General features: G+C 43.7%; 1 protein-coding gene across 2 annotated transcripts; it reads right to left on the bottom strand.

Moving 5' to 3' along the window:
* Nucleotides 1-168: 168 nt before the first annotated feature.
* Nucleotides 169-21,846, bottom strand: LOC147432214 (Zinc finger C-x8-C-x5-C-x3-H type family protein). 2 transcript variants are annotated; one of them, XM_086492192.1, is made up of 17 exons: nucleotides 21,303-21,846; nucleotides 21,051-21,212; nucleotides 11,014-11,172; nucleotides 8,800-8,892; nucleotides 8,526-8,642; nucleotides 8,295-8,369; nucleotides 7,946-8,196; nucleotides 7,615-7,710; nucleotides 7,420-7,512; nucleotides 7,271-7,339; nucleotides 1,725-1,817; nucleotides 1,550-1,645; nucleotides 1,466-1,479; nucleotides 1,367-1,422; nucleotides 1,210-1,235; nucleotides 518-557; nucleotides 169-436 (listed from the first exon to the last, which is right to left on the bottom strand). In XM_086492192.1, exons 1-17 carry the CDS (start codon nucleotides 21,831-21,833, stop codon nucleotides 251-253), a joined length of 2,157 nt encoding a protein of 718 aa, XP_086348318.1. In that variant the 5' UTR covers nucleotides 21,834-21,846; the 3' UTR covers nucleotides 169-250. The 2 variants fall into 2 exon arrangements, with proteins under 2 accessions (XP_086348318.1, XP_086348317.1); XM_086492191.1 differs by lacking the exons at nucleotides 169-436; nucleotides 518-557; nucleotides 1,210-1,235; ... (2 more) ...; nucleotides 1,550-1,645; nucleotides 1,725-1,817 and adding an exon at nucleotides 6,874-7,027 and having other exon boundaries at nucleotides 21,303-21,839.
* Nucleotides 21,847-25,572: the final 3,726 nt, after the last annotated feature.

The following is a 25,572-nucleotide window of genomic DNA, read 5'->3' as shown; positions in this document are numbered from 1 at the left end:
ACAAAAACAAAATTGAGCACTCAAACCATTCCTTCCCTTCCCCCTCAGTCCCCAACTGGTGGGCTTGTGTGTGTGCACCAATGTATTGCTAATTTTTGCTGTGTGCGTCGGCAATCGTTCATTCTATTTGATATTTTGTGTACAAGACCGACGGCGTATTGTCACCACAGACATGCAGAGATACAGTTCCCTTTTTACTTTATTGGTGCAATATCTAAAAGTGACATCTTATATTACAATGTGGCAATGCTCAAGCCACGGCATTGGAATGGGATGCTGTTATTCCTTGAGAACAGAACTTTGGAGGATAAAACCAAGATCTAGAATATGATCGCTCAGTAAAATTAGCAGGTAATGCACGCCAACAGGCACATCGGATTGTACGTCCTGCACAAGGGTTGAAATCCCCACATTGCAGCCCGATAATTCTGTAAAACTGCAAAATGGTATCATTGGTCATGCTCTCATTACTCTTGGCGATGCTGAGTGGCATCAGAGAATTATGCAAAAGCACTACCCCAATCACGAAGCAGGGCACCTTCGCAAGTTGCACTGTGCTGCAGCACCCTTTTGAGTGACAGGCCCTATTGACTGGTTATCATGATTGTGGTGAAAGCACCGAGCCACATCAGAGAAAGAAGGCCAAATGGATGAGAGAGAATGGCAGAGTTGGTGTAACTCTGCCAAAATCGGCATAAGTAGGGCGGCCTCATTGCTGCTGCAGGACAAAGAAAAGGTAACCGCAGCGAAACCCTGCCGCAGCCTCTGTGCGAAACCTACCTTACATGCCTTATAATACATTGGGGATGACAAAACCCACCTCAAAAAATAAGGGAACATAGCAGGAACAAAGGGGCTGCTGGACTGACACCTCAACTTCCCATGATGCATGCAGTCATGTTCCCAAGAAATTTACAACGAAGCTGAGGATGTCATTCATCATCAATCTGTAATCCATGTTTTCTATATATAATATACAAGAATTTAATCAGCAGTCTGTGGCTGTTACTGAATGCATTGTATATCAAACCATTTAAACTAGCACCAGAGAAACTCAACACAAAATGGCACTAATACATAAACAACCATAGCCCCCTCCACAGCTGTAGAATTGTCAAAACTGCTACTTTTATAGGAGATAAGACCAAGTGACAAATCACATGAAGGCAAGCCCAATTGCCATGGCATCTTTCATGCTTTACGACTCACAGCCATTGCACACATATTGATTGCTTCTGGACACAAAATCAACAAATAAGCTTCGCTGTCTCCTTTCTATAAACTTGATGGACCAGCTCTAGATACGAGCCAAACTTAAAGAGCATTGCATGTGCACGGCTGACGCTTCTAGTTGAAAATCAGTCACCTCAGTAATATTTATGCCCTCATCCGCACTCGTCACTGCTGCTGCTTCTCTTCTTTCTTCTCCTTGTTAAGACCTCAGCCTTCAGGACTTGCTCAGGACTGAGGCTTCTTGACCTGTGCATTTATATCAGTAGAACTGTTCACCATCTTAACTCTCAAATAAGAAAAGAGCATTTGAACTAACCTTGGTCTGTATCGTTCATCACCTCTACCTCTGTCTCTTCTTGATTTCCTCCTCCTCCTTGTTTTGCAGACAGACTCTCTATCACTACTCACAACGCTGCAAGTGACCCATTCAGGCAATTAAAGTTTGTGATAAGTCAAAATTTTAACAGAGACTGCTCACAAACAATAGCTACCTCTCCGAGCTTTCATGACTCGTGCTCCTTCCTCTCCATCGTGGACGAGTACTCTCTCTTCCAGTTATTCTTTCTTTGTGTTCTCTCTCACTTCTGCTTAAGCCACATACAAATGGAAAACAATAAATTCTGTTGCTGTTACCATATACATGTGGTAGTGATGTGTGTGAACACACTAGGACCGCCGGGGCATTTTTTCCCTCTTTAGGAGGTTTTTTCCCCCGTGCATTGTATATACGCCCATCACTCTAGGGCTATCTATCTTTCCATTGCACACTAAGTAACACACTCTCTATTGTGTGCCTTGAGCTTCCTTCGTCTTCTCCAAGCTGTGTGTGTTTCTCTGCAACCCTAATTCCAACAATTGGTATCAGAGCAGGTCACGTCCTCCCGGGCTTAGTCGCCAGCTGCTCCAGCACACGCCTGCTCACTTTCTCCGATTTCAGTGAGCTTTGGCAAGCGTTCGCAGGTCGACAAATATTTTGGGAGTGCTCGAAGAGCTCGGTCTGCTCAGAATTTTGATTTGGGCTCATTTCGGCCACCGTTTCCACTACGGGCAGTACTGCACAGGTTATTTCGTCATTTTGTGCAGATTTTCTGTCAGTGCCGTTTTCTGCATAACAGGTGCCTTATAGTCTTCTACGGTTTGTGCTATATAGCACAAGTTGTTCCCGCTCCATTTCTCCTATTTTCGGGCAGTTTTCACATCAGGTGCAGCATTTACCATGGCTGACAACAACAACACAGATGTGTTCAAGATGTTTGCTGCTGAGGACAGGTTGGATGGGGACAACTACCCTATGTGGGCTTATATGATGCAACACGTTCTTGTGTCAAAAGGTGTCTGGAACATTGTGCAGGGCATTGATGTACGTCCTGGTTCTGAAGATGTAGGCGATATTGAGAATGTTGCAGGTCTTGCTGCAAGGATTGCAGCTGTTAGAGTTGTTTTGCCTACAGCAGAACAAGCTCGTTGGGATGTTAAGGATGCGCAGGCTCATGCATTGATTGCGTTGTCTGTGAAGCGCACCATTCTTCCTCACATCCGTTCAGCAAAATCTGCAAAACAGGCTTGGGATATTCTAGCAGGTCTTTATGCAAGCCGCAATGAGGCTAAAATTGCTTTGCTGCGTAAAGAGCTAGAGTCGAAGATTATGCATGAGGAAGATGATATGGACACTTTCCTTGCTAGTGTCAAGGATATCAATGAGCAACTCATTTCTGCAGGTGAAGTCATTTCTGACAGTTCCCTTGTGCAGACTGTTCTTGATGCCTTACCAGATTCCTACCAGACTTTTGCTAGTACTTGGAGACTGATGACCCAAGGAAATCCTGAAGTTGTCAAGTTTTGATGCATTATGCACATTGCTGTTGCAAGAGTCACTTTCTAGAAAAAACAGGACTAGGCAGCGTGCAGTTGAACAGGCTTTTATTGCTTCTCAAAGAAAGGGTGGTAACAGTAATGCAGCCACTTCTTATGGTTCTGCTGCGAGTGGCAAAAATTTTGTTCCTAATGCTTCTGCTGGCAGCACTTCGTCTGGCAATTCTGGTGATAAGGGCAAAAAGAAGATGCGTTGCCATTATTGTAAAGCGAATGATCACTTGATCAAGTCGTGTCCTAAGTTGAAGGCCAAAGAGGCTAAGAAGAAAGAGGGTGGTTCCACTGCAAATGCTGGTTCCACTACAAATGCAGCCATTGTTGAGTCTTCTGTGAAAGGAGATTGTGATGCTGATGTTGATGCAGAATGGGCTTTTAGCGCAGAGTGCACTTACAATCCTGCTGTCCATGATGCATGCTTGTCAGTTGCTGCAGATTCACATGTGTGGTATTTCGACAGTGGTGCTACAAAGCACATTACCTCACATCGTGAATTGTTTACCTCTCTCGAGTCTGTCCCTCATGGGAATTCAGTCACTTGTGCCAACAACGCCTCTTATCCAGTTCAGGGAGTTGGAAAGATTGTGCTCACTGCTGCTAATGGCAGTTCCTTCACACTTGTTGATGCACTTTATGTACCTGGGATCAAGAAGAATCTCTTGTCTGTATCCGCACTTGCTAGACTTGGACTTGTAGTCAAATTTGTGGATGACAGATGTACAGTTCATGATCTCAGTTTTGGTGATGAAATTGTTGCATCTGGGCTTTTGTGCCGTGGGCTGTATAAGCTCACTTTGTATGACAAGTGTGGACAAAATTTTGCAAATGCTGTTGCAGATTCAAGGGCTATTTCAGATGCAAAACTTTGGCATGCACGTTTTGGTCATCTGAATTTTGCCAGTTTGCTGCGTTTGCAGAAATCTGATATGGTTGCTTCTTTGCCGCCTCTTGAAGCACCTATCAAACATGTTTGTGAAGGCTGTATTCTGGGTAAAATGCAGCGTTCTAAGTTTCCAAAGGATGGTTCAGTTAGGGCCACATGCAGGTTGCAGCTTGTGCATAGTGACGTTTGTGGGCCCATGCAAACTCCGTCCTTGGGCAATTACCTGTACTTCGTGACTTTCATTGATGATTACTCCAGGCATGCGTGGGTATTTCCGCTTAAAGCGAAGTCCGAAGTTTTTATGTGCTTCAAACAATTTTTGGCTATGGCTGAAAATGTCTCAAAATGTACTATGGGCACCCTCCGTTCCGATCGAGGGGGGGAGTATATGTCTCATGAATTTAATGCATTTCTGGCTAGTCGTGGGATAAAACACCAATGTACAGTGCCTTATACACCTCAGCAAAATGGTGTTGCTGAGAGGAAAAACAGGTCACTAACGGAAATGGCACGATGTATGGTCAAAAGTCAAGCTTTGCCGCATTCTTTTTGGCTTGAGGCCATCATGTGTGCCACTTATGTACTTAACAGGTGTCCTACGAAAGCTTTGCAGTCTATTACTCCATATGAAGCATGGCATGATAGAAAACCTTCTATTGAGCACATGCGTGTTTTTGGCTGTTTGGCATATGCTTTGGTGCCACAAGTGCAGCGCAGAAAATTGGATGATAAGGCTGTCAAATGTATTTTTGTTGGTTATAGTGCTGAAAGCAAAGGTTACAGGTTGTATCATCCGCAAACAAAACGTATTTTGGTTTCACGGGATGTAGTGTTTGTGGAAGATTCTGTTCAACCCTTGCTGTCATGTACTAGAGACAGTAATGTAAGCTCACAGGACATTTATGACACTTTGTTGCCTCTTTTCAGTGGTGGAAATACGATTGTAAGTTCCAATGAGGCAAATGTACAGCCTATGGGGGTTTCTGAAAATGTTTTAGAACAGCCTATTACTGATGCAGATGTACATGATGTACTTGATGAGGAAAGGGCTGAAAATGAGCAGGCTAGAGGTATGCCAAAATGGCTGGTGCACACTTTGCGTGACAGTAAATTGGATGCACCTTTATCTAGTCGTACTCGTTCAGGCTCTCGCCATGCATCTTATGCATCAGATTGTTATGCTTTGGCTGTGTCTAGTTTACATGATGTTGAGGAGCCTCTGTCTTTTGATGAAGCACAGAATTCAGAAAATTGGATTGCTGCCATGAAATCAGAATATGATGCACTTATAGAGAATGACACATGGACTTTATGTGATTTGCCTCCTGGCAAAAAGGCCATTGGTACGAAGTGGGTTTACAAGTTGAAACGCAAGCCGGATGGTGAGATCGATCGCCATAAGGCTCGACTTGTTGCAAAGGGTTATGCACAACAAAAAGGCATAGATTATGAAGAGACTTTTGCTCCCACTTGTCGTATGACTACTGTGCGTTTTCTATGTGCATTGGCAGCTCATTTTGGTTGGGATGTACATCAATCAGACATTGTTACTGCTTTCTTGAATGGTGACATATTTGAGGAAGTTTATGTAACGCAGCCTCGCGGTTTTGTCATAAAAGGACAAGAGGACAAAGTGTGCAAATGTAAGAAGGCTTTGTATGGGTTGAAGCAATCTCCTCGTGCTTGGTATGAGAAAGCTGACACTCATTTGGTTAAACGAGGCTTTCGTAACAGTCCAACAGAAAGCACATTGTATGTAAAGCGTGAGGATGATGTATTTCTCATTGTGGTTCTTTATGTTGATGATTTGCTGATCACTGGACCAAATGAGAGACATATTGCTGAATTTAAGGCTGATTTGAATGCTACTTTCAAGATGAAAGATTTGGGGCTGTTGCATCATTACTTGGGTATACAGTTTAAGCAGTGTGATGGTGGTATTGCCTTGTGTCAGAAAAGTTACATAGAGACATTGCTATGTAAGTTTGGACTTGAGGATTGCAAACCTATTGCCACTCCCATGGAAACAGGTTTGAAGTTGAGTCTACATGATGCTGGCGATCCTGCTGATGTCACTCTTTACCAAACTGCTGTTGGCTGCCTCATTTATGTATGCAACACGAGGCCAGATATTCAGTTTGCAGTCTCGCAGGTCAGCAGATTTATGCATAGCCCAGGGTCTAAGCATTGGCAGGCTGTCAAGAGGATTTTCCGCTACCTTAGTGGCACTTTACATCTTGGCTTGTTTTATCCCAAGGGGGGATCATTGCCGCCAGACTTACATGCTTTTTCGGACTCAGATTGGGCTGGTTGTTTTGACACGCGAGTGTCCACAAGTGGTTTTTGTTTCATGCTTGGCAGTTCATGTATATCATGGTTGAGCAAGAAGCAACCTACTGTGGCCACTTCGAGTTGTGAGGCTGAGTACAGGGCAGTCTTCACAGCTACGGTTGAGTGTGTATGGCTCAGACGCCTTATGGCTGACTTGGGTGTTGGACAGGACACTGCCAACACTATCTACACTGACAGTCAGAGCGCATTGGCAGTTGCGAGGAACCCAGTTTTTCATGCTCGCACAAAGCACATTGAGGTGCATTACCACTATGTCAGGGAGAGGCTCTCAGCAGGAGAGATCAGCTTGGCTTATGTGCCAACACAGGACAACCTTGCAGATCTTTTCACAAAGGCATTGTCTCGTGAGAAGCTTGAAGCTTTCCGCAAAGCTTTGGGCTTACTCCCCTTTGTGGACTGATCCTGTCCTCAGGGCATGGCACTTCCCTTTACTCATGTGCCAGCTCTCGTTCACCGCATCACTCCAGGGGGGATTTGTTACCATATACATGTGGTAGTGATGTGTGTGAACACACTAGGACCGCCGGGGCATTTTTTCCCTCTTTAGGAGGTTTTTTCCCCCGTGCATTGTATATACGCCCATCACTCTAGGGCTATCTATCTTTCCATTGCACACTAAGTAACACACTCTCTATTGTGTGCCTTGAGCTTCCTTCGTCTTCTCCAAGCTGTGTGTGTTTCTCTGCAACCCTAATTCCAACAGTTGCGAATGAGGAGAATTCTTATGCTTTGACAGAACTGTGGTATCATCTGCCATCAATATAAGGAACAATGCAACTGCTAATAACAAGACAAGCTACAATTACAGTTTACATCTCGCTTGCCATTCACATGAGAGTACAAAGTACTCTCTTAATATCCTATTGATTGACATTTGGTACTCACAATGAAACATCAAAAAGGGTACAAGTAACGGGCAGCATTTTATGATACCTATCTCGGCTTCTGCTCCTTCGTCTATGTTTCCTATTAACCTTCCTTTCTGTTTGATGATCCTCAACCCTGAATCAAATTGAATTGGCACATGTTAACCTAGCTCCTTCAACACTTCATACTGTATCAAAGTGAGCTTAGAAGCAAACCTTTCAGAGATTCTATGTTGTCTTTTCTTTAGTGACCGACCTTTTTCCTCTGATAAAGTTTCTTCAGAAGAACTACCATAATGATCTTGATACCTGCTCAAGATCCATTCGGAAAGATGTCGACTAAAAAACCATATAATGATAATCCACATGTTAGCCCACACATTTTGCACTGAAGCGAGCTTAGAAGCCGACCTGCGAGAGCTTCTATGCCGACTTTTCTTTCGTGACCGAGCTTTTTCTTCTAGCAGACTTTCCTCAGAAGAACTTTTACAATGATAATCTTGATACCTACTCCAGTATCATGCAGAAAGATGTAACTATCAAATGAGAGCATTTAATATTTTAAGGTTTCACAAAAGCATGGCTCATGAGGAGCTGAATCCATCAGCAACACGACGAAAAGCAGAGACTAATAACCAAATGTTGCAATTCATTTTCTAACTGGCTACCTTGTGACAACTATCTAATAAACATCTTCCTTCTTATGGTTCAACCTTTACAAAACCGTAGAGAAAATGCTTGCCTTGATGCTCGCTTGCCATGAGACTGATCTGACCTCCTGTTTTTATTAGTTAAGTTCTCGTTATGACTTCTTTGTGAGCGACGGTAATTATCTCTATCTTGATAAGACACGTCTTTGTTTGAGTTGCCCCTACTATGACCCTTGCCCAAGTGTGACCTCGGAGGAGGGTTGTCCCAATCTGCCCAGTCATATAAACCACGAGGATTTTTAAAGCAGTGGAGAAAATTGCAAGCGGTCCCGTGTGAACAAACCTGCGTGCAGTTTTGTATGTTATGAATCTGATTGACTTTGTGAAAAGCTGTAGACCTACAGGAACTATATGACAAACAGTAAGGGTAGCGGTAGCTACCCGATGATGTGATCTCATGTATTCGCCACATAGTGCTGCTCTCCACCTTGTCACCACCACAAATTCACATGTAATCTGAGGGCAACACATTTCCACCAGCAATGAGACCCTATGATGCTTAAAGCATGCATATCACAGATTCAAAAACCTAAAACAGGCATTCCAACCTATGCAATTGTTGTGCTCAACTCATAAAAGCACAAAAATACACAAAGAAAGATAAGAAAAAACCTGTTTCCCAGCAAAAAAACGACCATTGATTGCATGGTAAGCAGCAATTGCAGACTCCACAGACTCAAACTGTGCATATACATTTCCTCGAAGATGAGATGACTCATTACGGCAAACCTGAAACAGAGTTCAAATCAGGGTAGCAGTACGCTTCAGTTTCCACGTTACTCAAAATAAAAATTGAGGCTTTTGAAATTTGAGGTTCAAGAAAAATCATATGTATCATTGCCTAGTTTCAAGTTTGCAGATAGCAAGCAGAATAATTTCAACTTACCTTGAAATTGACCAACTCTCCATGCTTCAAAAACTCTCCATGAACATCCTCAAAAAAATCTCGATAGCTTTGTGCCACTTCTTCGTCTGTATGCTGCAAAACACATTTAACAACCTTGTTGGATTTTGTCAGCTATTTTAGACTTGAGCGTTCTGAAACCTTGAGAGCATTTTACTTAGCATCCAACATGGTCATTTTCAGAGACGTTAAACACACTGTTTCAAGGCATTCAAGTAATAACTTTGTGCTTCACACCTATGTATTGCATGTGACCACTAGTTCTCCTAAAACAACGGCTACTATGGTCCCGACTTTGTGACCTACTCCTTGCCGAGTGAACAATACAATAAACAACAGAAACAAACAGCCCTTGCTTTCAAGGGAAGGGATGTGCAGTAACAGCTGGTTACAGAGGAAAGTGTAGTATGATGCATCCCAGGTAACTTACAAACGTTAAAGGACTTGCAAATTCTTGCAGAACCTTGTACACACACTCTGTTAATAAAGAAATACCCAACTGAGGACACTCCCAGTGGTGGTTCAGGGCCACCGACTCTCGTGCACGAGCATCCCACTCCACCTTCTCCAGCTCCCCTCACTCTCCTGATCTGTTCAGCTATTCAAGTGTTTTTAATCAACTCTTGCAGATTGTGATCGTTCACTGTTTTTCTGTCCCACCACTCACCGGAAAGCTTATGGTGGTATTGGAGCTACGCTGCCTCCTTGCCCTCTGCAAACTGAAGCACAATCCTTCCTGTGAACTACCATGGTTACCGAGCGAGAATAACAAGGAAGAGATCAGCACAAATTCCAGGCCCACCTACAAGCCCGGCTCACCAAAAGCTTCCAAAGGAAACTTATGCACAATGTGTGATTTGAAAAACTGTTGTGCTTGGCCGACTGATAACAACAAAATCCACCGGATGAAAGGATTGCTTTAAAGGCACTTGGATTCTTCTTATCCTCCTATTCCCCTTGCTATCCCTCAACAAAATTCCTATGCACACGCTTGTCATGATTCCATCCCTTCTCATCATCCTCTTCACAATGGACTTTGGGTAATGTTTCACAGTTTTTGGGAGGCATATTCGAGCATATGGCTTCAGGAGAACGATTATCTCCTTCTCATGCGATTTAACCGCCGTTTCCCTCTAATCCCCACCTGGACACCCCCACCTCCACCTCCTCCACTGGGGGTTTATCAGTATATTATTGCTAACCTCCACAACCTGCTTCACTGGCACCAGAAGCTTTCAAAGATGGTCCTACCGTAACCCGCAAGTCATTGACCATGCAGTAAGACACAATCAACACCTCAACAGACGAACTGAATCAGAAAAATACTTGAAAGAGAATTGAACACTGGAGACGAAACATGGTGGGGCAGAGTTCACCAAAGCCCACACTAGTCTAGTCTAGAAAATCTTAGGATGAAAATCCTGTAAGACTAGCATGACCAGCATAGTCATTGTCAAATCAGCCAACTATCCACTGAAATCAATATGGTGTACTAGGTTTCACATGAAAATCATCCCAGTCTTAATCATCAGTGGCCTCTCTTTAATCCTGATGTTTCTCTGTCCACAACCGTTGCAAGTTTCCATATTGGCCAAGATAAACGATCAAGCTTTTCAACCAAATATTAGTGTAACGAGAAAGTTCGGAGCAAACCTGGCAAAAGGAGATTCACATGCCTAAGTATAGGCCAGATCTAGAGGCAGCTAAGAGTAACTTGAGCAAAAGGATTATACCATAGCCATAGAACATTTGAGGAAATCACCACAGCACGCAGAACATTAATAAATCTCCACGGCACTAGGTTTAAACCATGATCATGGAACCAAAAAAATAAGAAACACTGAAGCAAGCCCTCTGTTTATATTTGACAGAAACCAGAAGGAAAATGTATAAACCAGACCACCTAAATAATCCCAAAACAAACACAGTCAGGATACAGCAAGGTTGAGCTCCATCTTTGATCTCCTGAGCCGATGAGGCCCCAACCTCCACATGAGGGTCATGGATGCGCTTCTGAGGTAGCAGTCAAAGGAAAATACAAGCCAGAGATATTTTTCCACATGGTTAACTAGCTCTTCTTATAAACAAAATCACAGCTCAAAAGATTTTTGAAGAAAAACAGCTACTGGTATAGAAGTCATATTTTAGGGATGAAAAGTCACAGTAAGTCAGAATAAATCAGCCTTTTATACAGACCTCCAACCCCTCATCATGCTCCATTGGCAATCCAGGGCCATGATACATGTTTTTGATAAGTAATGTACAAGATTTGTCTGGATACACATGCGCTCGACTGCAATTGGCTCCAAATCGACAGACCCCGGTTTTAATGTGAAATGGACAGTGTGTCTTATCCTGCAGTAAGCCAAGAAGTACGGTTACAAATCCTCTTTTCTAAGATATATTGCAAAGGGTCAATGGTGCAAATGAACAATTGAGATGCTGACAAAAAAGCTCCTCCAGAATACAAAAATCTCCAATCTTAGAAGCGCATCAACAAGACCTTCTACACTCATTGCTATGGTTTGTTATAGATTATAAATTTATTTCATTGCCCCCAAGAAATTATTGGTATTTGTTCTTCCTTCTTGTGAAATCAAGTATAATTCACCATCCGCTAGTGCACCACCCATCCCCTCATACAACACTCTGTTCTATATAGTCACTCCTTTAAACAAATCAAGTCTCAGCTCTTATATGTATGTATGTGTGTGTGTGTGTGTGTGTATATATATATGTATATATGTATAGAGATATATATATATATATATATATATATATATATATATATATATATATATATATATATATATATATATATATATATATATATATATATATATATATATATATATATATGTATAGAGAGAGAGAGAGGGCGAGGGTTCTCCATTCTCGTTCCAAAACCTCATCATTGCTAAATTGGATCATTGTTGATTAACTATCATCATCCATTCTCCACCTACAACTAGTGAGTGTGGGGCCCGGGCTTCTTGGTGCCTTTCAAACTTTACGAGTGTTTAATTTTTGGGACCCTCTTTTTGAAGTCACAATGACCGGACATTGTGTGGCCACTGTGAAATGGCCGATGGCCAAGAGTCTCACATAGACGGGAAGGCCTTGTCGCCACGAGTTGGTTGGGCCGACCGGCACTGGAATCCGAGCAGTAAAAGGGTGTCTAGGCTCAGTTCGAAGTCATTTAGGCCCCTCACTACACTTATAAGTTGGTGGGTACTAGGAAATTAACTCAAAAGAGGCAAATTGGACACATGGCGGTCTGTGAGCTATTTGCCAAGTGCAGCATGAAGAGGGGGCGCCCATTTTGAGAGAGGAGGCTGAATTTTGCTTCATAAGTGACTACAGAGTGTGGGTGAGTAAAGGGTGCGTTTCACAACTTTAATAACAAGCTTGCCTTCTCCCTTGTCTTATGTAGCGCGATGATTCCGCTTTCATGCATCTCTCTCCCCCTTTGAATACAGAAACGTGATGCCCCGCCCGAGGGCTTTTCATCTGTATGTACAGTTGTGTGGGTTCATGCGCGATTGCCGAGGCAAGAGCCTCTTGCACAGGTACTAGATTAGCTAATTGCTAATCCCTCGTAGGTACAGGTGAATTTGGAGAGATTTCACGTGAAAAATTTTGTCCGATTCAAAGGGCAAGTAGCCCTACAGGTATGGGAGCTCGAGGGCTTGCTATGGATGCGACCAGCACACCAAACGGAGCCCAAAACAGGAAATTACAGCCTGCTGTGTAAATTTGCAGGTGTAACAGACTTGGACACTCCAAGTCAAGAATCTACCGCGACATGACAAGAATTCACTTCAAAACAATTCACAATTTGATTCGACACCGACCCGGCGGAGTTCCGTGCCAAGAGGTATTGGCCCCAAAGACTGGCGCCCCTTTCGGTATTTCTTTTTGTATTAAAATATGTGCTCAAAGTACAACGGAGTGATTGGGTCTCACTCTCAGACTCTGCATCCAGATGCTCTGAGAAGTGGGAGCCCAAACCACACTTATAAAGAGTTACAAGGGATGCCAAAAACAAAGCCCCAAAAGCTGCCCATAAAAAGCTTTCAAAAATAAAGCAATTCCACTCTCAAGCCTTCTTGAGTAAATAAAGCAATTCAAATAAAGCCCTCTCTCTCTTGCTAATTGCGTAGAATAAAGCAGGCCACATTGTGTAGGAAAAAGCTGCAAAAATCCATACGTTGCTGCCACGTCATCAGTTTCGCAAAACGCGCCGTAAATTCCGGAAATGTCCGTACAGTAGTGCCACATCAGCATTCAACAGATTTTCCGGGTAAATCTACCAACCGGGGAGGAGAGTGTGTGCTTTGCTATCGCCCTCGATTACGCCTGCAAAACAGACAGAGGCCATAAACCGTCTTAACAGACACTGACTGTCAGTACCGACACACTAGGAACACACATCTAGAACATGTACCAATTGATAGTCACATCACACGACATCACAAGACATCGTTTGACATCATATGACAAATCACATTCAAAATTCATTCGGATCTCACACCATGATTTATCGGCAACGTATATAGCAATCGCATATAGATCCACTCGGGACCCCATAGATGCCCGATTGACTAATCCTTATTGCAGTTTGGACCGAAATGTTGCAATCATTTCGTCTATCAGTTCCTGCACTTAAGCAAGTCAAGGACAAATCAATATCATATTATCGGGAATTCCAGTTCATAAAGTCATACAGCAGAATACTGTCAGATTACAATATCCCTGAAACTCAAAAGAGACATCAATGACTTTAGTACCAAAATCGAGGCAATCTGTTGACAAAGGAGCAGAGCGACTCCCTTGTTGTGCATACCCGCTGCACCAGATTCCCCCCAAGCTTAGTTCGGGGTTCCATTTAGAATAGACTACTAACCAAATGCTTCAAGGTAAAGATTCACAATCTGAGGAGTATCTGCTAGGTCCTCCTCCTCCATCCACTTTGCATCCAATGCATGATAGTTCTTGAATTTAACCAAGAACCACCTTATCGCTTTACCCTTAATCTTTCTGTCTTTATGTGCTAATATCTATTCTGGAACAAGAATCTCCTCGTTTTCTTCCACTTCAGGTTGCCCATTAGGCTCCCCATCTTCGGGCACATCGCCTTTAAAAGGCTTTAAGAGACTCACATGAAAAGCATTGTGAATTCTCCAAGTATCGAGCACCTTCAATCTAAAGGAGACATCATTTATCTTTTCGGAAATCTGAAAAGGTCCGTAGTATCGCATACTAAGCTTTGGAAAAAGCCTCTCCTTTCCCTTTTTCTTTCTCAGGCGTGCCTTCTCAAAACATAAGAGCACCCAATCGTTCTCCTTCAATTTCAAATCGCGACGATGGCGATCTGCTGCCTTTTTCTGTCGATCTTGAGATTTCTGCAAAGCCTCGTGAACCTTGGCAAAAGCCGTGTCCAAGTCATGCGTGTACTCGTCGGCTTCAAAAATCTTATCTTTCGTTCTTAGGAAGGGTGGAACCTTCGTAGCACCTTCAATAATCTCAAATGGTGCCTTCCCCATCGAAGAGTGTATCGTGTTATTGTAGGCAAATTCCACCAAAGGTAAATACTTTCCCATTGAGTCTTCTAATCCGAGATGTAAGACTTCAATAAATCTAGTACCACTGAATTAGCAATCTCAGATTGCCCGTCAGTCTACGGGTGGAACGATGACGAGAACTGCAACCGCGTGCCAATCTTCTCCCAAATAGCCTTCCAAAACAAACTCGTGAATCTGGGGTCCCTGTCGGAGACAATTGTCTCAGGCATGCCATGGAATCTGAAGATCTGGGCCACAAACAGTCTCGCTAAGTGATCCGGCTTGACTTTTTTCTTCATTGGAATGAAATGAGCTTGCTTGCTAAATCTTTCAATAACAGTCCAGATACCATCGTGACCACTCTGTGTTCTCGGAAGATAAAAAATGAAATCATTGCAATACTTTCCCAGGGGCGGGTGGGTATGGTAAAGACTGTAACAAACCCTGTGCTTTATGCCTGTCAAACTTGACCTTCTGGCATAACAAGCAACTGCATACAAAATCGTCCACATCCTTCTTGAGTCCCGGCCAAAAGAAGTATCTCTCCACACCCTTCAAGGTGGTAGCAATGACGCGGTGACCCATAAAAGGTGGACAATGGCATTCGGTTAAAAAATTTTCACTCAACGACTGGGTAACGCGCAACATCGTTTTCCTCATCAAGTAGCCATCCCAAATGGAATATCTCACTACTATCTCCCTATTCCATATCCACGTGAAAATATTTGCAAAATTGTATGCGTGGCATACTGATCGACCATCCTTGAAGCTCCTATGATGAATCGCGGAAATAGCCGGGCTTCCGAGACAAAGCATCTGCCAACAAGTTCTTCTGTCCCTGCACATGGACAATCTGGAATTGAAACTGAGACAAGATGTTCGCCCACCGCATCTGCTTTTCCGATAGCTGCTTCTGTGACAAGAAGTAGCGTAAACTCTGGTGATCTGTGAAGACAGTAAAATCCGCTCCGAGTAGGTAATGTCGCCACTGAGTAAGAGAATGCATAACCGCCAAAAGTTGTTTCTCATATATCTGTGTTGTCAATTCCAACCTTGAAAACAATCGGCTTTCGTAGGCAATGACATGGCCTTCTTGCATTAAGACCGCACCTAGACTACGACCACAAGCATCACAATATACTTCAAATAACTTCTGCAAATCCGGCAAAGTCAAAATTGGTCTTGTAGTCAATTTCTCTTTCAATGTTTGAAAGGCAAGTCACCTCTGCGGGTTCCTATGAGAAAGGGACTCCTTTCTATGTCAAGATATGCAAAGGGGAAGCAACCTCTGCAAACTTCTAATGAACCCCCTGTAGTACGAACACAAGCCCAAGAAGCTTCTAACTTCATGGACATTCTCCAAATCGGGCCAATCACGGATAGTCTCTATCTTGGCCGGGTCCATCTGCACTCCTGCTGCCGAGACAATGTGTCCCAAAAAGTGTATCTCGAGTAGGAAAAAATCACTTTTCTTCGCATTAATCACCAACTTGTGATCTCGCAATGCCTAAAAGACCTGTAGCAGATGTTCTCTATCATAGTTACCCGGAACGCGGAACGAGAACGGCGACGGGATCCCCGCGTAACGGGGGAACGGCTAGGGGTCCGAAACGGGAACGACGCGGAACGGGAGGTTAAAAAACACCCAAATAGTGCATTTTTTAGCTCCTTGTGTTTAAATACGAGTATTAGAGTGCTTTGACTCTAATACTCACAAAAAACTCGTTTTGAAGACCATTCAACCTTGCTATGACTAGATGAAGATGAGAGAGAGAGAGAGCTTGAGAGAGTGAGAGGGAGAGACTCGAGAGAGTGAGAGGGAGAGGGAGAGATTTGAGAGAGTGGGAGGGAGAGGAAGAGAGCTTGAAGGCTTGAAGCCTTGAGCCTTGAGAGAGTGAGTCTTGAGACGGAGAGATCTTGAGAGTGTGAGAGGGAGAGAGCTTGACCCTTGAGGATTAGCTTGTGGAGAGAAAGGGGGAGGGGGGTGCATTTTATGAGTCCTTGAGGCCTTGCACACTTCAAAAAGAAGCCCAAACATTTACATCAATTTTTTCAATTTTTGCCAAATTTGTTTGTAGCCGTTGGCCGTTCCAGGGGCATTCCGGGAGCGTTCCGAAACGTTCCGGAACGGCCATTCCGGTTTGCACTGGCCACCTGGAACGTCAGACGTTCCCGGACGTTTCGGAACGTTCGGGAAGGGAACTGCCCCTCGAAACGCCGGAACGGGGGCTAGGGGGCGTTCCCCAGTAACTCTGTTCTCTATGTGCTGCCTAATCTTTGGAGATAACAATGATGTCGTCAAAGAAAGTGCCAACAAATAGTCTGTACTCTCGAAAAATCCTATCCATCAGCCGGTTAAATGTCGCTGGAGCATTGGTTAGGCCAAAAGGCACCACCAAAAACTCAATTTCTTTACTCGATTTTTCTTGAGAGAACCGAATGATGATTGAAGGTCAAATATGTTTGACCTCGAAAAGGAACAACAAGATTTTCTGCAATAGAGGCTAATTGTTTCTCTGAAGGCGTACAAAGCGAGTTACCTCCTTTACGTCGTGAAGATCACATGATTGATTCATGGTAGTACACCACCGAACCGGCCACCTTACAGAGTTAGCCAAGGCACATTATGAGGATCGATGATATACTCAACAAACTTTAGGATTCTACTTGCCGAATTAATATGAAGAGTGATTATCATCAGATCTGTATTGCTCCTGGAGACGTCTACAAGACAGCTTTCAAAACGACTTTTTGAGTTTTCAGAGAATACCGATCATTTGTGGGTTTTTCAAACACTGAGGAAGCATAAATTGCTTATAAATGTGAAAAAGAGCGAGTTTTTCTTGCATGAGATACATTTCTTGGGACACATCGTCTCAAGAGAAAAAGTAAAGATGGATCTGGCCAAAAGCGACACTATTCGCGATTGGCCTGACTTGAAGAATGTTCATGAAGTTAGAAGCTTTTTGGACTTGTGTTCTTACTACCGGAGGTTCATTCGGAAGTTTGCAGAGGTAGCTTTCCCTTTGCACTTTTTGACTTAGAAAGAAGTCCCTTTCGAGTCCCTTTCTCGTGGAGACCAACAGAGGTGACTGCCTTTCAGACACTTAAGAAAAAACTGACTACTGGACCAGTGTTTACTTTGCCAGACTTGCAAAAACCATTGGAAGCAGAATTACCGGAGAACGGCTAGGAAGGGGCCTGGGACGCCGGAACAGCGTTCTAGGAAACGCCCAACCGGGAATGCTTGGAACGTCCCAGAACAGACATACGTTCCGGCAGGCAGGTCATCACCGGACGGGGGGGGGGGGGGGGACAGTACCGAAATGGCAGCCAACGGTCACATGTCCGGCCAACGGTCAAAAACTGGCAAAAACGGGCAGAATTCAAAAAGTAGGGCCTTATAAATTGTCCCACCCCCTCACCCCTTTCCTTCACAAAGCTCTCAAGCTCTCTCTTGCTCTCAACTTCTCAAGGCTCTCTCCCTTGCTCTCAACCTCTACGCCGCTACGGTCTACTCAAGCTCTCAAGCCTCAAGGCTCTAAAGCTCTCTCTTGCTCTCAAGGATTCAAGCTCTCTCTCTCTTGGTCTCAACTTCTCAAGAAGTTAAGCCTCTCTCAAGCTCTCTATCGCGATTCTCATGCTTTGAAGGAGTCGAGGCTCAAGCGGCATTGGGCAAGCCTCTCTCTCAACTTTCAACTTTCAAGCCCTCTCTCGCAACTTTCAAGCTCTCTCTCTCAAAGTTCAAACCCTCAAGCCGCTTTAGGGTCAAGCTCTCTCTCTCTCTCTTTCTCGGATAATCCATCATCCATGGCCTCTTCTTCTCGTACAACCCCCTCCGTTCATGCGGGCAACACTCAAAAGGCAAAGGAATGGTCGTGGTGGGATGAAGTGACCTCGGACTCCAGAGGGCACCTTGTCGACGGCGGGAGGTTCTCATGCATAGGCATGCAAGCTATGCTCTTACACGCGAAAAGAGGGGCATGACAAAGTGAGGGCACACTTCCTTCGAGTGTCGGGACATGAGGTGAGGTTTTGCACCAACGTAAGCGTCGAGAAGAGGAAGGAGCTTGAGGAAAAGGATCGGCAATTCAACCATAAATCCAAGCCCGTGCGCAAAGGTATTGACCCGAAGACCCTCATTTTCCCTCCTTCTCTACCTGGTGCCGGTGGCGGTGGATCTTCATCAGGTCCGAATCGTCGCCAAAGGACCCTTGCCACCTCTTGGGACCCAAAGAAGTAGGAAGAGGTGGATGCCGCCGTGGCCCGATTCTTTTATCACAACCATATCCCATTTGTCACGGCTCGGTAAGCTTTTTCGATCTTCTCTCTCATTTCTTCCATTATCAATTATCATACTAACCTCTTCTATGTGTGATCGAAATAGGTCGGAGTATTAGAAAGTTATGGTGCATCGGATAGGAGAGTACGGCACCGGTTATGTGCCGCCATCTTCAGAGGCTCTCCGAACCACTTTGCTCGATCGAGAGAAGACGATCGTGGAGCAAGCAACACTCAATATTCAACAGCTTTATGCAAAACATGGTGTTTCCCTCATTGCCAACGCGTGGAGCGATACAAGGAAGAAAATCTATACATGGCCTCGTTGCATACTCGGTACTTTGTGCACTCTCATGATGCCACCGAGAGTGGCAAGTCCGCCGATGTCCTCTCTGCAGAGTAGATAGCGGCCATAGAAATGATCGGTGAGCAACACGTGGTGGCCTTTGTCATAGATGGGGAGGCATCAAACAGGGCAGCAGCAACTATTGTAGAGGGCCACTATCCGCATGTGAATGTGCTTTTGCATGGCACACTGCTTGAACAACCTTCTAAAAGACATCGCAAGCTAAACTGGATTGCTCCAATCATTGTTGATGCAGTGAAGATTGTTACTTTTATCAACAATCACAACTTGGTTCGGAGTAAGTATCTCAAAAGATCAGGCGGCAAAGTGCTTCTAAATTATTCAGACACCCGCTTCGCATTCAACTTTCTTCTTGTGCGCAAGCTGTAGGAATGTCAAAATGCGGTCCAACAGGTCTTCATCAATGATGAGTTCACCACCTCCCCCTCCCTATGCAAAGACAGTTGCAGGGATTTTGTGCAAGGATAAGGCAGAGGATCTTGAGTTCTGGAAGAAGCTCAAGAGTCTAGACGCACAAGTAAAACCGGTGGTTCATTTGCTTCAAGTTTTGGATGGCATGGACCCTTGCATTGGCAAGGTTTATGAGGCAATGGACAACATGATCGAGCAGCATGCACAGCTTGAGCCGAAAGCGAAGCGATATGAGGAGATCCATGCGCTTTGCAGCTCGAGGTGAGATTCATATGCCTCTCCTTTACATGGGGCAACGTACATGGTGGATCCAGAGTTCCAAGGTGTAGAGCAAGAGACGGATAGAGAAGTCATGAACCAATTTAGAGAGATCTTAAACAAGATGGTTTTAGACAGAGATGGGCGACGCATTGTCAGAGATCAATTGAGATAGTATAGAGAGATGCGGGGTTCATTTGGCAGTCCAGATGCTCAAATTGATCGCAGGAAGATAGGCTCAATGCTATGGTGTCCCTGAGCTTCAGAGATTGGCGATCCGTATTCTCAGCCAGTCAGTTAGTACCTCATGCTTGGAGCAATTGTGGAGTACCTTTAGCCACATTGCTTCCAAGAAGAGGAATCGGCTTGGAGTGGAGAAGGCAAATGATCTTGTCTTTGTTAGCGCAAATTTGAAAATGCTTTGCAACAGTGCAAGTAAAAAGAAATAAAAACAAAAACAAACAAACTAAATCACTTTGTTTGCTACGAAATAAAACTAGATAAAACGAAACATTATTAACTTGAAAATGTTTTTAGAAAAGACATGCATAAAATAAGTTGACGCAACTTAGTTGGCTTAAAACAAGTACTCAACTTTAAGCAAAAAAGGATAAGACATCTTAAAAACTTAATCCTAGTAATCAAACTTCACACGACAACTTCTAAAGGAACACATTCTTAAGTCCTCAAGTAAGCTAAATACCAGATCGTAAAATGAATACTACTACAAACCTACGAAGAGCAAAGATCCAAACTTGACAATATGTGACCTCAACTTCGCTGCTTGTCCAAACAGGAAGAATAAGATTATCACCTTTATCATGCATAGCTTGGACGACAGCTATGACATCCCTACTCATGTCATCAGTGTCCAAGAGTAGATGCAGGATTGTATAGAGGTCATTCATGCTTTGAACGTACTCTACAAAACCAATGAGCTGAGTTTCTTCACCCTCCGGAGGTGATGGGCATACTCAGCTATGATAAAGGCTAGCATTTGTCAAGCTATAGTAAAAATACTAGAAGCGCTAATCCTCTGACAAATTTGGAGTTCTTTTTTGCTATCAAGAATGGAAGCATGAGCCAGCTCTTGTGATCCTCATAGGCAGCATTATGTCAAGGCAAACATCTTTAGTCTGGCAAATGCCAAAGCACTTAAGGGAGTAACAGACTGGAAACACACCAATTGTACCTTACTGTCCACTATCTCAACAATCAACCATTCTATTCTAAGGCCTAGGGCCAAATAGTAGGCTTCACATGGGCCAAATAGAAGGCATCACATGCAATTCTTGATGGGCATATTGCAAACAGCAATATATCCAGATGAAAATGATAAAGCAAAATCTCACCTGTTCCGTGCCAAAATTGGGGTTGTTTTCACTGTTGAGAATTGTAGAGTGAGCCAGCTTCTTGTGATCCTCATAGGCAGCACTCTGTGAGGGCAATGAACTTGAGACCGGCTTGCAGTACAGACTTTCTGGGAGTAATGGATTGGAAACAGGTCGATCATCCTGAGATAGTCAGGTCCAAAAAGCCATTATCAAAAGCAAACCTCTCTCTCTCTCTCTCTCTCTCTCTCTCTCTCTCTCTCTCTCACCCACCTCAGTGGATTCCACCTTCTCAATCCGAGACTTTGGAACCTTCACCTTCTGTTTACGAACAATAATTTCATTTCCTTCCCAAATGATCTCTGCAGGGCCTTCCTCTACATAGTCCCAAGCATTTGCATCTTCCTCAGCTGCTGCTTCTGCTTCTAGTCTCTTGCGATCAGCTTCTTCTTGTATTTCTTTCTCTCTCTGAAGCCAGAGTCTCTCCTGAAGTTCGTGCTCGAGCCTCTCTTGATCAAGAGCCCGCTCCTCCTGCACTTGGACACGGGGATCCTTCAACCCGAGCTCCTCTTCTTGCCTAGCTTGCTCAGCAGCCTGCTGCCTCTTCTCGCTGCGCTTCACCTTCTTCCTGCCTTTGCGCTTCTCCTTGCGCGACAGAAGCGCCCGCGCCCCGCAACTTTCCCGCGCTACGTGCGTTAAGCCGCTGCTGCTCACGCCTTCCATCGCGGCGGCTACCATTGTCAGCGTCACTTTGCTTACATACCTACCGGCTGCCCATGGGCACAAGTTTGACGTGGATGCCATACGGCCCAGTGCCGGGAAGCAATCCTTTGTGGTAGCCACATCGTCTTTGAAAGAATTTAAACAAGGTGAGGAATCACGAGGGCCCGCCAATGGAAGGATTTTGTGAAGGTATTGCACTAAGCAAAACATTTATCAAACATAACATCAATTCCCTCACGGTCTCAGACCCAAGACCTCACACACCTTCGAAGATGGTGAGAGCTAGCGGGGTATGCGAGTAGATTGAGAGGAAGAAGGAGTATCCTTACGAGAAAGATGTACATCTCCTCACATAATCACTCATATTAGCATAGCTAAGTTTAGTAATTAGCATGGTAGAGGAGATGAGCATGCATTGAAGTTTGGCTCTTAGTTGGATTTGCATCACAAAGCCAAGAGTTATTGGTGTAGGGCTTCCTTCTCACAAGTTTGGAGTAGGTGATAAGCTTTCCATTAAAGCTTGAGAAGGAGAGAGAGTCTTCTTTACTTCAGACATAAGATTGTGGGAGTGTGTGTGTGTGATAATGGCTTGCAAAAATCAGCCCACTCTCTCTCTTGGTCGACCCCACTTGCTATTTGCTCTTGCTAGCATCCTATTGGACCTCCCCAGGCTTAGCCAATGGTAATTAAGGAGCATAAGTGATAGCCTTCTGACATGTGTCCCCATTTCCCCTTTTGTGAGAGCTTTAGGTAATTATTTAATTCAATCAAACTCTCATTGGACCCCTTTGCCTCTTGGCCAATAGGAACCAGGCAAGCCATTGGGCTGTTGAATGCTCATTAGTCCCCTTGGGAGACTATCCAATAGTCTTCTAGAGAGCTTATTTCTTATTGGTTCTTTTATTAAGTGTTTTTAAATTAATTAAACTAGATTTACTCTAGCCTAATTCTCATTGGTCCACCTCCAAGGCCATCCAATAGGAATTTGGTATACCTTGTGGGCATCTTCTGGGCTAGGGAGCTGACATGTGTCCCTCATTCCCTTTGTGTAAAGGGAGCTTGTGTGTGTGTGTGAGTTTCTCTCTCATCCTCTACTTGCAAGGCTCGCTCCCTCCTATGTAGGGATTGACAAAGACTTTTTGTGACACACACTAAGCATCCAATTTCCCTAGTGTTTGGCCTTTGGACACAACCTTTGAATTTTGGATCCTTAGCATTTTGGAAGTCTTAATGGGCTAAACCTTAGGGTCTTTTAAGCCCATTGTTGCACATTGCTCCTTTGCAGATGGCCCCCCCTTTGGATCCCTACTGTGGCCCGGTCTGCTAGCTTAACCAATATTCTAGCTTTTTCTCCCTTGGCACTTCTCCATATTAAATGATCAGTTTAACATGAGAAAATCGTTTAGGAGAATTAGATATTGATTATATGACATTATCTCTCTCTTGAAATCATAGTCGTCCTCGACTATGGGGTAGAGAAGATAAAGCATATTCATTAGTCCTTTTTTCTAGCGGGTAGAGGATCCCTATGTTACCCTACGACATCATTCCACAATGGATGACTAGTCCATTTGGCGCTTGAGAGCCTGAGGCTGCCGCAAGCATGTCTGCACATTAGTCCTATCATCTTCCATAGTAGAGTGACAAGCTCTACTTGGTGTTCGGGAGACGTTGTCTCTGCAAACTTGATCTAAGCATGCATTATACTTCATTTTTGTGCACAATAAAGAAAAAGAGAGTCTTATAAGATAAAAATTATGTTCATTTTTTACATTTGTACATTTTCTTACTCTTGGAAAGCATTGTAAGCATTGACAAGGTTTAGGTTATCCTTTAATTGTATGTCTTGCATCCATCTAGCATCTTCAAAAGGTAATTCTTAAACTTAATAAGATATTGTCGGATAGTCTTACTGCCTCTTAGTACCTTGTCTTCATGTCGGAGAATGGACTCGAGCTACAGCACCTCTTCTTGGTCCTCGATCTCCGGTGGGTCTTCAATAGTTGGTTCTTGAGGTGGCTCTCCTTTGTAAGGCTTTAGTAGGCTCACATGGAAAGCATTGTGTATGAGCCAATGGTTGGGCAACTTGAGTTGATAGGCCATCTCATTGATTGGCCTAAGAATCTGGAAGGGACCATAGTACCTTTTTGCTAGCTTAGCATAGTACTTTTGGTGTCCCGTAGGATTCTTGCCCGTCGTGTGCCTTAATCGAGCCTTGGGAAATTTGAGTAAGACCCAATCATTTTCTTTAAAGGCTTGGGCTCTTTTGTGCTTGTCAGCGGCAGCCTTTTGCCTTTGCTACATGAGATAGAGATAGCATCCTTAATCTTTTGGAAAGATTCTTGTAGGTCTCGGCTATACTCATCTGCAGCAAAGATCTTCCCGTGTACCTTAAGTAGCAAGGGACATTTTTATCTTCCCTCAATTACCTCAAAAGGTGCGTTTCCCGTGGAAGTATGTACAGTGTTATTGTAGGCATACTCCAGTAAGGGTAAGTACTTCTCCCATTGGGATCTTTGATCTACTTCCGTTACATAGGCTTTTAGTAGATCGATAATTGTTAGGTTAGCTATTTCACTTTGGCCATCCGTTTGTGGGTGATAGGCCGAAGAGAAGTTTAGCCTTGTTCCTAAATTCTCAAAGAGACCCTTCCAGAAATTACTGGTCATTCTAGGATCTCTATCCGACACTATGGACATTGGCAAGCCATGGTACTTGAAGATTTGTGAAATGAAGAGGGTTGCCATTTGATGGGCTTTGATAGTCTTTTTGACAGGTATAAAATGAGCTTGTTTATTGAAACTATCTACTATTGTCCATATTCCCGTATTTCCATGGATAGACTTAAGCAATCCAAAGATAAAATCCATGGATATGCTCTCACATGGTGAATTAGGGATTGGCAAAGGTTGAAGCAATTCACGTTGCTTCCCTCTATCAAACTTCGTCTTTTGGCATACCACACATTTAGAAACATACTCTTGTATGTTTGCTTTCATGGTAGCCCAATAGAAATATGTTTCAATCCCCTTTAGGGTAGATTGAATCCCTCTATGCCCTGCATAAGGAGGAGCATGAGATTCATACATTACTTTCTTACATAGTGAGCTAGTAACGCATAGTCTATTGCCATAGAGAAGATAACCATCTTGTAAAGTAAATGGTTCCTCTTTCTTCCCTAGTGCAAGGGCTGAAATCACATCTCTAAAATTGGGATCAATAGCATACTCATCTATCGTAGAAGATAGATCATTGTGAGTTGCTATGGAAACCGCATTCACTCTTGGCCGTCTTGAGAGTGCATCGGCTACTTGATTATGCTTGCCAGCAATGTGAACAATATAAAAATGAAATTGCGAAAGAAAATTTTCCCACCTCATTTGTTTGTTGGAGAGCTTGGTCTGCGTCATGAAGTACTTAAGACTTTGGTGATCCGTTCGAAGAATGAAAGGAGTTCCCAATAAATAGTGCTTCCATGAGTCTAAGGCATGTAGAACTGCAAGGAGTTCCTTTTCATATATGCCTAGAGATTGCTCAACAAGGTCGAGCCTTTGACTTTCATAGCCTACGGCGTGCCCTTCTTGAAGCAAAAACAGCTCCAAGGCAATCACCACAAGCGTCACATTGGACCTCAAATGGCTTTGAGAGATCTGGTAGTGTAAGCATAGGTTGAGAGATAAGCTTTTCTTTAAGCTTTTCGAAAGCATTGTTCTCCTTGGTAGAACATGTGTACCTAACGTTTTTCCTTGTTAGGTCATGTAATGGTCCTGCTATTAGTGAGAACTTTTCTATGAAGCGTCTATAGTATGCGCACATACCT

This window comes from Adiantum capillus-veneris, chromosome 20 (genome assembly GCF_014529385.1).
Source record: "Adiantum capillus-veneris isolate H3 chromosome 20, ASM1452938v2, whole genome shotgun sequence".
NCBI lineage: Eukaryota > Viridiplantae > Streptophyta > Polypodiopsida > Polypodiales > Pteridaceae > Adiantum > Adiantum capillus-veneris.
This window is presented reverse-complemented; position numbering and strand designations above follow the sequence as displayed.